The sequence below is a fragment of the Gossypium arboreum genome, chromosome 1 (assembly GCF_025698485.1).
Source record: "Gossypium arboreum isolate Shixiya-1 chromosome 1, ASM2569848v2, whole genome shotgun sequence".
Lineage (NCBI taxonomy): Eukaryota > Viridiplantae > Streptophyta > Magnoliopsida > Malvales > Malvaceae > Gossypium > Gossypium arboreum.
The window spans coordinates 1054046-1064622 of record NC_069070.1 but is presented as its reverse complement, the minus strand read 5'-3'; the positions used below and the strand labels follow the sequence as shown (position 1 = coordinate 1064622).

Genomic DNA, 10577 nt, shown 5'->3' with positions numbered 1-10577 from the left:
AAACTGTATATTGCTTAAGTTTAAGTTCAAAACATTTCTGGACTCCAATGCTACAGTTCAGACTACTTCATCCTATGCTAAGTTTCGTTGAGACAACAATTCGATAGAATCTTAGACTAGCATCTCATATAGCGCTTCATTTTACGTGCAACTTTTGCATCATATTTCTCAAGCAGATTGCATCTTTTCATAATGCTAATTCAATAATTTCGTTAAATCTTTTACTTCTTTATGTTGGTAATGTTATTTATTTACTCACTTATATAGGAATTGAGAACTGTTTATATGAACTCGGGGAGGTTAGCTCAAGTTGTAACATGCTCCCATCAATGACTAGTAAGCCATAGGTCATGTATGAATCGTGTTACGCCTTGCGCAAACTCTTCAATTTGTGTATGTTTTTGCTTGTGTATGTACTTTGAATCGTCCTTACTTTGCAAACCTGCTAAGGCTTTCAGTAGATAGAGAGACAAAACCCCGACATGTGATAATATCAGACTTGTTGAGTTTGGGAATTGAGGAAGTTGAATAATTTACTAAAGAGAGGACCTTTTCACCCAATTTTTATTAGATGGTTGAGTCATTTGATGACAGAGCTTGACTCTATTAAAGAGAGGACCTTTCACCCAATTGTTGTTAGATGGTTGAGTCATTTGATGAAAGAGCTTAACTTTACTATAGATAGGATCTTTCACCTGATGTACCCCTTGGCTTGTGAACTCGGGCTTTTGGTAGAGTCGAGGTTAGCTCAAGTTGTAACATGCTCATGTGAACTCTTCAATTTGCACATGTTTCTGTCTGCTCAGGCACTCCGAGTCATTCTCACTCTATGAACCTGCTAAGGCTTTCGGTAGAGTAGAGAGACAAAACCCCGGCAAGGGATAATACCAAACTTGTTGAGGGTCTAACCCATGGGAATCGAGGAAGTTGAATAATTTACTAAAGAGAGGACCTTTTCACCCAATTGCTGTTAGATGGTTGAGCCATTTGATGAAAGAGCTTAATTTTACTAAAGAGAGGACCTTTTATCCAATTGGTTGATGTACCTTTCGGCCTATGAACTCGGTCTGTTGGTGGAGTCGAGGTTAGCTCAATTTGTATCATGCTCCTAGGAACTCTTCAATTTGTGTATGTTTTTATCTGTTCAGGCACTCCGAGTGTCTGTCACTTTGTGAACCTCTTAATGTTCTCGCCAGAGTAGAGAGACAAAACCCAAACAAGGGATAATATCGGACTTGTTGAGCCTTGACAAAAAGAAAATTAAAATTTTGGCATTGCGTTTTGGTTTTTTCTTTTTGAGTTGGTTTGGGAATTGAGAAAGTTGAATAATTTGCTAAAGAGAGGACCTTTTCACCCATTTGTTATTAAACGGTTGAGTCATTTGATGAAAGAGCTAACTTTGTTAAACTGGTTTTTAGTATCTCTTTTGAGCATTTTAATTGTCTGTTTAATTTGATAAACATAATTGCTTGTTTTTGTGAGTAGATATTGAATAAAAGAGCAATTGAAGCATCAGATAAGGAAAGACCAACTCCGGACCTTAGGACCGGTGATATTGTAGAGATCAAATTGGTAAATTCAAGTTTCTCGTTATTCATACTGAATTCTTTTTTATTGTTAGTCTTATGGTTTTCCTTTGTTTGGTCTATTTATAGGAAGTTCCAGAAAATAGACGTAGGCTTTCCGTGTACAAAGGTATAGTCATATCAAAACAAAATGCCGGTATCCACACCACCATTCGAATTCGGAGAATCATTGCAGGCATTGGAGTTGAGATTGTATTCCCTGTGTAAGTATTTCTTTCATATCACTATGCATAATCGCAACAATAACTGTAAGACCATTTCCTTTGTTTAGTTCGAGCATACTACTGGTTCATTTCTTACACCTAATTAACTAACTGATTAACTAACATGTCATCTCAATGATTTATCTTGGTTGATTGACCTTTTATGTTTTAGAACATGTGGAATCTTTGTTTTCGAACTATGTTCTATCGATTTTGTTAATTTGTTATCGTAGTTATTCGCCGAACATAAAGGAAATTAAAGTAGTCAAACACCGGAAAGTCCGGAGGGCGAGGCTGTATTATCTAAGAGATAAGCTTCCAAGGTTGTCGACTTTCAAATGAAAGACACTGCCGATGGCATCATCACTCGGGGTCTTCTTCCCCAAATATTCCAAGGCCAGTTTCTTAGGTGCATACATGTTGTAAGAGCTTTAATTTCTATGATCCACCCCCCTTTTTTCCCCTTTTGTTGTAAAATTTGTTGTTTTGATTTGGGAAAAAAACAACTAAATTCAAATATTCAATGCTTTGCTTAATTCATTTCAATCTGCTACTTTGACAATTCAATTTTTTAGCCTTCAAATATTGCTATTGATCCCATGGCAAAACTTCATGTGGGTTAAAATAAAAATTTTATGCAGTTCCTACGTCTATTGATTTCAGAATCAGATCAGATGGACAGGGCAGATTGGTTGGAGCAAGAATCAATTAAGGTATCGATCCAAAATAAAGTTGGATCAAATTGGTTGAATCCACGGTTGGACCAGTTAAATAAAGTTTTTTTTTTTTTTACTTCTAATAATTTAATCAATTAAATTGGACAAAAACAGTTAGACCATTGATTGGTTTTGAAAGCCTTACCTATCTCCACAAAACGAGGATCCAATTTACATGATTTAAATTGATCCAATCTTCAATTATTTGTTATTTTATTAGATCGATTTTTATAAATGAGTCAACACACGTTCACTTAATCAACTAAATCATATCTATTTGATCAACACTAAATATAATAAGTTATAGATTCCGAACAATTACAGGTACAATTGTAACTATTACCATAAAACCTCCAACAAAACAAAATTAAATCGAATTCTATGAATAGAAAATACAGTATTAAAAAATTTTGTTTTCGTTTAAAATTCAATTTGATTTAACTTCAAATTTAATCGAATTTTATTGTAATTATTGGATATAAGATAGTGATTAATTAAAACACTTTAAAAGGTTTTTTTTTTTTCCTTAAGCTAAGATGGGGGATCTTTCAATTGTTAAAGCTTAAAAAGATCCCCTAAAGATTTCTTCAACAAGAAAGTGGAAAAATGCTGCTTTAAGCCCCCATATGATTGTTAGCACAAGCAACCAACGGCGGCAATTGAATTCTTAAAAGCTAATATTCAATTATTATTGTTATTATTATATTAAAATCCCAAGCTTTAGCCTTCTAATATGTTTGGTAAAATTATTATGGACACCCTTTATTAAGAATTAGATTATATTTTACTTCCTTCATTTAAAAAATGGGTAATCTAACTAGATGAAAGAATAAACTAGTCCTTTCTATTAAGAATTACATCCATTTCTATTGTTTAAAACAAGCGTAACTAGTAGAATAATTAAACAATTATACATGGGGTACCACGTGTACCTCGTGCTAACGTATAGAGACCAATTTTTAACAGTGAAAATGATAGAAGAATTAGTTCAATTTTTTATCTAAATTATTAGGTGGGTGGTAGGAGTGTTATAATGATGTTACGCCATGTCCCCATTTTTATCATGCCTCATGGAGTCATAATTGAGGGATAATTAATTTTTTTAATACAAAATAAGTTTTATTTTACTTTATTTTATTTAAAAAAAAAGTCATTTGTACTTTTGCTATTTCATGAATTCATGTTGATATTACCAATCTATCATAGTTTTCATCGATTGTAATGAGCTAATGATGTTGTTTATATTAAAACAATATATTAATGAACAATTATGTTTAAAAAATTGTTTTATTTTTAATTTTAAAAATGATAAATGTCAATTTATGATTTTGATCCTTGTTAGTCCAAATAATTAACACCATCTATTATTTTAGTTAAATATTGACATGGATATTTTAGAAAAAATCCATTCCAATAGGGGTGAATCTAGAATTTTGGATTAGAAAGAGTGGAATAAAATAAAAAGAATATTGGGAAAAAGTTAATTATAATTTTTTTGAAGGACTAAAATGAAAATTAACCTTTTGAATAATAAGGATGGCAGAGCCCACGGCTGCCCCCATTGGATTTTCCTATGCCTTCCAATAGTGTTTTCTTTTTTCTACATTAAAGTGGAAGGTAAGAGGTTTCTTTTTAATTAGTGCCACGTCAATGGGTCCCACTCACAGGCTGTTACACAAGAACCAGGCTCCACACCACATTAAATAAACACGTGTCGACATTTTATTTACTCATATCATCCCCCGGGCAACAACAGACGGTGCACAGTCTCTCCAAACTACCTTCCACCATTTTTATTTTTATTCTCTTCATTAACTCTTGTTCGGAGTAACCTCCGACTTTGGCGGCGATTCCGGCCGACCCAGTTTCCGTTTCCTCCACTTGGTGGTTCCTCATTCGTCCTACTTTGGGTGATTGATATTAACCAAATTGGAAAATTATTTCTCTCTCAATTTTTTTTTTTAAAAGTAGAAACTGTGTTGAAGAGTTGGTTTTTTAAAGGGTTTTCAGGGTTCTGTTTGTTGAATTTTTTTTTGTTTTGGGTTTTTGTTTGTGGGTTGTTTTGATTGAAAATTTTCCTAAAAGGGTAAAAGATCTAGTGTTGGTGGTGGGATCCAGTCATGACTGCTGGTGGTGATGTTAATCAGTTGATCTCTATTCAACCCAATGATCTCAAGTTCATTAGTAAGTCCCACTTTATCTATGTTTAAACTTGCATACATGCGTACATGATGTATGTATCTATGTGTCTATGTAAACATGCATGGGAAAGTTCAAAGTTCCATGATTCAGTTCTATTGTTATATGATGAACTAGGGGAAGGGAAAAAAATATAGGTGTAAAGGATTGGTTGTGGTGTTGAATTTCAGGTTCTGATTGGAGGAAGCAATGGAAATGTATGTATGCATGTATGTATGTATGTATGTGAAAGTTCATGATTCAATGCTATGGTTATGTGATGAATTAGGGGAAGGAAAAAAAATATGGGTGCAAAAGATTGGTTTGTGTTGAATTTCAGGTTTTGATTGGGAAGGAAACAATGGAGATGTATGTATGTATGTATGTATGTATGTATGTATGGTTCATTGATTAAATGCTATGATTATGTGATGAACTCCGGGAGGGAAAAAGGTAAAAGTACCATAAGGCTATTTTACTAGGAGTTGAATTGCATTTTGCTTCTTAAACAATGGGCAAATTAATCTATGTATATTAAATCAAAAAATAAACTCGTCGTTCTGTTAAAAAATTCATCAATTTTACTCTTAAAAGTTAGTGTCACACCAAGTGTCACTATCTAGTTATTTTGTTAGCCACATCAGTTTTTAACAATACAAATGGATGAAATTTTAACAGAAAGAACCAAATTACTCCCTAATTTAACATATAGGATCTAATTGCCCATTTGTTAAGTAGAATAGGTAAAATGTAATTTGATTCTTAGTACGGGTCCATGATGGTTTTATGAGAAAAAATGGTTTCAAAGGTTGAATTTGACTTTGTTTATTGCTTTTGCTTATGATTTGGATTATTTACTTCATTAGGGTCCCTTGTCTGTAATTGGCAATCATTGGTAATGTTTTATGTATGCTAACTTGAATAATAAGTAAACTGTTGAGAGCTGGACCCTCAAAAAGGTCCAGTATTGTTCCCGAATCCCGATCAAGAGCCTTAATGGATTCATAGAGTAAAAATGCCTCGACTGCCTAAACAGGCAAATGTAAGGTTAACATGTCGTGACTTTTGTTCATGTGATTCATGTTTTCAGTTGAGCTCGACAAACAGAATTTTTGTGATCTTCAAGTTACCAACAACACAGAACATCACGTGGCGTTTAAGGTACATACCCGATTCCGTCGTTGTTGCATGTGTATGTTTATTCTCTCTTTTTTATTTTAATGAGTTCCCAACTTGTTATCAATGTTAGGTTAAAACGACTTCGCCTAAGAAGTACTTTGTTCGACCGAACACCGGTATCGTATTGCCTCATGACTCGTGTGTTATTAGAGGTATTTTTCTTTTGATCCCAAAAACCGTCTTGTTCTTTTTTCGACTCTGTTGGTGTATGATACTGATTTCATTGACATATATCAGTCACTCTCCAACCAAGACGGGAGTATCCTCACGATATGCAATGCAAGGACAAATTTTTGCTACAAAGTACTATCGTGCCTAGAAACACCAACATGGATGATCTACCGGCAGATACTGTAAGAACTCGTGTGTTTTCATTTACGAAGTTGTTTTAAAACGAATCTGGTTTTTTGGAATGTGATCTATTTCTTTACGTCCAGTTCAATAAGGACGGTACTAAGGAGATACAAGAGTGCAAGCTTAAAGTTATCTATGAAACGAATTCGGACGACGGTGGATTTAAGAGCTTCACATCACAAAGCCCTGATTCGACCAGGGTGAGTTTATTCGGTGATTTGCTCGCTTGTATGGAATGCTTGTTGTCGGATTAAGGATCTTGTTTTATATGTCTTCCCCATGAAATGCTACTTTTTTATGCATTAGGCCTTACAACACCTTAAGGACGAAAGAGACGCAGCGGTTCGCCAAACGGTGCAACTGCAACAAGAGCTGGTATGTTTCTGATTTTTTTCGTTTCAGTTCTCGATTATAAGCTCGAAAGTAGACGTGCACACTCGGACAAACACAATTATGGGCTTACGGCTTTGCCAATTCGGTACGTAACGATATTGTTTCCCTCGACAGGATTTTCTGAAGAGGCAAAGAAAACGTAGCAATGGCTCCAGTTTCTCTTTTGTGTTCGCGTCATTAGTGGGATTGATCGGGATAACGGTCGGTTTTCTGTTGAATCTTTCGTTGGCTTCGCCATCGACGGCATGAATATACGCTGCCGTTTACCGAGTGTGTAGGAACCAGTAAATTTGTTCAACATTTCACTGTATAATGCTGAATGTTCATGTTGTAATATGTTTGATCTTTCTCCATAGTATGTCTTTGATCAGCTTTATTTCATTCAATTCATAAGTTGGAATGTTACTTAGAGAAAAGTTGTCAGTAAATTATACCTAATACAAGTAAATTTGAAAAATTCATGCATGGGATAATAAACTAGTTTTTCAAAAATATTAATCTATTTATTATCGGTATTAAATTCAAGTATTACTACTTAAATTTGATTTCAAATTAAATAAATTATTTGTATGATGTTGAAATATTGTATATACCAATGCAAATATATTTATAAATTAGTTAAATTACGTTATTAGTCTGTGTAATTTTATAAAATTTAAAATTTAGTCTTTATATTTTTTAATTTAAAAGATTTTAGTTCAATCGTTATCTTTGTTGGTGATAGCTTAAAAATATGTCAATTTGACAAATTTTGATGGAAAATACTAATAATGCTAATAGTTGGATTGATATTTTAAAATTAGAAAAGTATGAGGAGTCAAATTTTATCATTTTAAGTACAAGGACTAAATATCAAAATTTTCAAAGTACAAGGACTAATAGAAAATTTTAACCTTAAAATTTTTTAAATTAAAATTCTTTTTATTTTTCATTTAGAGGATGAAGTAACACAAATACCAATTTCTTTCAATTTCTCTGTTATTTTCGTCAAAATATTGAAAAAAAAAAATGGATTCTTTCTCTTCGTTCTTCGATTCTCAATCGAGAACCCATTGGAGTTACTCTACTTTCAAGAATTTCAGCCAGATCTCTCCGCTCGTTCAATCTCATCTCAAAAGGGTATAATCAATCTTCCCCTAAACCCTAATTTCTAACCTTGGGTTTTTGTAGATTCATTTTTTATTTACCTCTTGGATTGAATCTGTGCTTTTAATACAAGTTCATGTGTTTAATTATTCTTTTTTTCTTGATTATCTGAATGTTGTAATTTGAATTTGTAGGTTTACTTGACGCTATGCTGTGCGTTGGTTGCCTCAGCTTTTGGGGCTTATCTTCATATCCTTTGGAACATTGGGGGTTATCTCACAACATTTGCTTGCTTCGGAACCATGATTTGGCTCCTCTCTATCCCTACTTATCAAGAAGTGATAATCTTTACTTTATTTTTGCCTTAAATAATGATGATTGGTTCCTTTTTCATGTTTAGAACTCATGTTTTATTTTTGGTATTGTTTTTGTGTTAACTTTGCAGCAAAAGAGGGTTTCTCTTCTTATGGCATCAGCTGTATTCCAAGGGGCTTCGATCGGTCCTCTGATTGATTTGGCCATCAAGATTGACCCAAGGTATCTCTCCTAGTCCTATAACTGTTAAATGGATAATTTTGTATTATTAATAATGTATCAATGTGGTGAAAATACTTGGATTTTATATCAAGTTAGGATATGTGTTAACCTTTTCTGGCTAATATTTTACTCAGCATCAAGTTAGGATAGGTGTAATCGAGCCAAGATGAGCTCAAATGCTGGCAAGCTTGAGCTCGATCGAACATCTATTCTTAAGTTCGAGCTTGGCTTATATAATCAAGCTACTCAAGCTTGAGCTCGATTAAGCTCGTTTATCATTTTTCGAACTCAAGTTGTTTAAGCTCGTACATATCAATCTCTCGCTTGAGTTTGGCTTAATAATATATATTAAGGGCAATAACATAATTTAATAATATAAAATTATTTAAAATATATATTAAAAAGCTTGATGAGGCTTGTGAGCCATTCAAGGTGAGTATTCCTAAGCTCAAATTTAGCTCGACCGATAGCGCAGCTTGGCTTAATAATTATCAAATCGAGTTCGAGTTTGAGTTTTTTCCAAGTCAAATTCGAGTAGCTTGCAAGCACCAATGTCTTATTTACACCTAGGATAGATACATAATATGTTCCTTTTAGCGGGTGACTTTGATTTTTGTTTCTTTCCAATTGATCATAGTTTTCCAAAAAAAAAAAAAAATGAAATGAAAAAGAGAAAATGGCTTTAGTTATGGGTTTTTCTCTCCGCTATGACAGTGTTTTGGTAGCTGCATTTGTGGGGACAGCATTGGCCTTTGCATGTTTTTCAGGAGCTGCAATGTTAGCAAGGCGAAGAGAGTACCTTTACCTCAGTGGCTTGCTTTCATCTGGTGTGTCCATTCTTATGTGGTTGCATTTTGCTTCCTCTGTTTTCGGTGGCTCCACCACCCTCTTTATGTTCGAGGCAAGTGAATATTAATCGTAAACTTTCCCCATTCTTCTTATACTACTTAAAAGCTGCTATTCGCAACAACCAATATTCATCTTCGTGTTTGATTCTTCTCACAGATCTACTTTGGGCTCTTGGTGTTTGTTGGCTACATGGTAGTGGACACACAGGACATAATTGAGAAAGCACATTTGGGTGACCTGGATTATGTGAAGCAAGCCCTCACCCTTTTCACTGATTTTGTTGCTGTATTTGTTCGCATCCTGATAATCATGGTGATTCAAGCTAGAATACCTAAAAGTTTTCTTTTTAATTACTTTATTGTATACTTGTATATCTGTACTAACATCAACTCATCCAAACGTACATGTTTCAGTTGAAAAATTCAGCTGAGAAGAACGAGAAGAAGAAAAAGAGAAGGAATGATTGAACCGTAAAGGCGTAGCCCAGTAAAGTTTGCTCATCAGATATAACCTGCCTTGGAAATATGGAAGTTAGTTGACAATACAAGTTCGTTTTCTTGCTTTTTTTTTTGTGGTGAATCACTATGTTAATATACCTAAAAGATAGGTGTTAACTGTTACTTCATCTTTATGTTGGTTTTTGTTTTGGAACATTGGTCAAACTAATGACATGTTCATATTTGCTTCTCTCAAGGTTTGCAGTTTCTTGCATCTCCCTATCTGCTTGTGGTATTGTAATTGTGAACTTGATTGCTTAGGTGATAATGGTTCGGTTTCAATGGCAAGGTTGAGGTCTTGGGAACTTTTGAGTTCCCATATTCGAGTCCTATCTTATATAAATGTGTAGGTTCTCTTCTAGATTTATTCAAATCAATTTTCGATTTTCTCTATTTTTCTTCACCCTTTTGTTTATATGGGGCAAATTAATATGCTTTGCAACTTCAGCTGAAAGGGCAATCTTTTCCTTAGTCCTCGGCGGTATAGGGTAGCCTCGGCCCATTTTATTAAGACCATTCACTATACTAAGGTCATAGGCCCCTTCAACAAGTGAAATAATGCTAGAAATATATATGAAAGAAAAGTATTTGGTACCCTATTTGGATTTTGTAACTAGAGTTCAATAGGTGACATATAATGTAATTCAAATCTTTTTCTTATTTAAACTTTTTTAAAGCAATTACAATTAATGATGTTTGAAATCGAACTAGATTGGTTGGATCAGGAACTAATTGGAGTATCGATTCAAAGAATGGTATTGATCTAGTTGAACTATTTTTTATAATTTTTTTTATGAATGTTTAATAATTTTTTTAATTGAACCAATAGAATCGATGAACTGATGATTTGACCAGTTTAACCATCGATTTGATTCTAAAAATATTGGTTATAAGTATAATTACAAATGCACCATAGTGATAAGTATAATATAAAAATACAAATAATATATATCGGATCAACTAAGTCATTAGAATAAACTCAGTGCAAAGCACGATAAA

The 10577-nt window shown here is 33.6% G+C and overlaps 3 protein-coding genes across 3 annotated transcripts; all 3 read left to right on the top strand.

The window, feature by feature from the left end:
- Positions 1-1040: 1040 nt before the first annotated feature.
- LOC108482234 (50S ribosomal protein L19-1, chloroplastic-like) lies at positions 1041-2372 on the top strand. The gene is made up of 5 exons (XM_053028376.1): positions 1041-1084; positions 1149-1197; positions 1486-1572; positions 1656-1789; positions 2023-2372. The coding sequence occupies exons 1-5, from the start codon at positions 1041-1043 to the stop codon at positions 2129-2131; spliced, it is 423 nt and encodes a 140-aa protein (XP_052884336.1). The 3' UTR covers positions 2132-2372.
- A 1858-nt stretch (positions 2373-4230) lies between these two features.
- On the top strand, positions 4231-7066 carry LOC108482235 (vesicle-associated protein 2-1-like). Its single transcript, XM_017785349.2, has 7 exons — positions 4231-4689; positions 5774-5844; positions 5933-6014; positions 6100-6215; positions 6300-6416; positions 6523-6591; positions 6724-7066. The coding sequence occupies exons 1-7, from the start codon at positions 4626-4628 to the stop codon at positions 6856-6858; spliced, it is 654 nt and encodes a 217-aa protein (XP_017640838.1). The 5' UTR covers positions 4231-4625; the 3' UTR covers positions 6859-7066.
- A 476-nt stretch (positions 7067-7542) lies between these two features.
- Positions 7543-9921, top strand: LOC108482233 (bax inhibitor 1-like). The gene is made up of 6 exons (XM_017785347.2): positions 7543-7728; positions 7890-8033; positions 8141-8232; positions 8947-9133; positions 9238-9393; positions 9495-9921. Exons 1-6 carry the CDS (start codon positions 7618-7620, stop codon positions 9546-9548), a joined length of 744 nt encoding a protein of 247 aa, XP_017640836.1. The 5' UTR covers positions 7543-7617; the 3' UTR covers positions 9549-9921.
- The last annotated feature ends 656 nt before the right edge of the window (positions 9922-10577 follow it).

Coding starts and splice junctions, on each gene's coding strand:
- LOC108482234 (XM_053028376.1), top strand. CDS start 1,041: ATGTACCTTTCGGCCTATGAACTCGGTCTGTTGGTGGAGTCGAG. Junction 1,198..1,485: donor CTCTTAATGTTCTCGCCAGA/GTAGAGAGACAA, acceptor TTTTGTGAGTAG/ATATTGAATAAAAGAGCAAT. Junction 1,790..2,022: donor GTTGAGATTGTATTCCCTGT/GTAAGTATTTCT, acceptor TTGTTATCGTAG/TTATTCGCCGAACATAAAGG.
- LOC108482235 (XM_017785349.2), top strand. CDS start 4,626: ATGACTGCTGGTGGTGATGTTAATCAGTTGATCTCTATTCAACCCAAT. Junction 6,417..6,522: donor AAAGCCCTGATTCGACCAGG/GTGAGTTTATTC, acceptor TTTATGCATTAG/GCCTTACAACACCTTAAGGA. Junction 6,592..6,723: donor TGCAACTGCAACAAGAGCTG/GTATGTTTCTGA, acceptor TTCCCTCGACAG/GATTTTCTGAAGAGGCAAAG.
- LOC108482233 (XM_017785347.2), top strand. CDS start 7,618: ATGGATTCTTTCTCTTCGTTCTTCGATTCTCAATCGAGAACCCATTGG. Junction 7,729..7,889: donor TTCAATCTCATCTCAAAAGG/GTATAATCAATC, acceptor TTGAATTTGTAG/GTTTACTTGACGCTATGCTG. Junction 8,233..8,946: donor GCCATCAAGATTGACCCAAG/GTATCTCTCCTA, acceptor CCGCTATGACAG/TGTTTTGGTAGCTGCATTTG.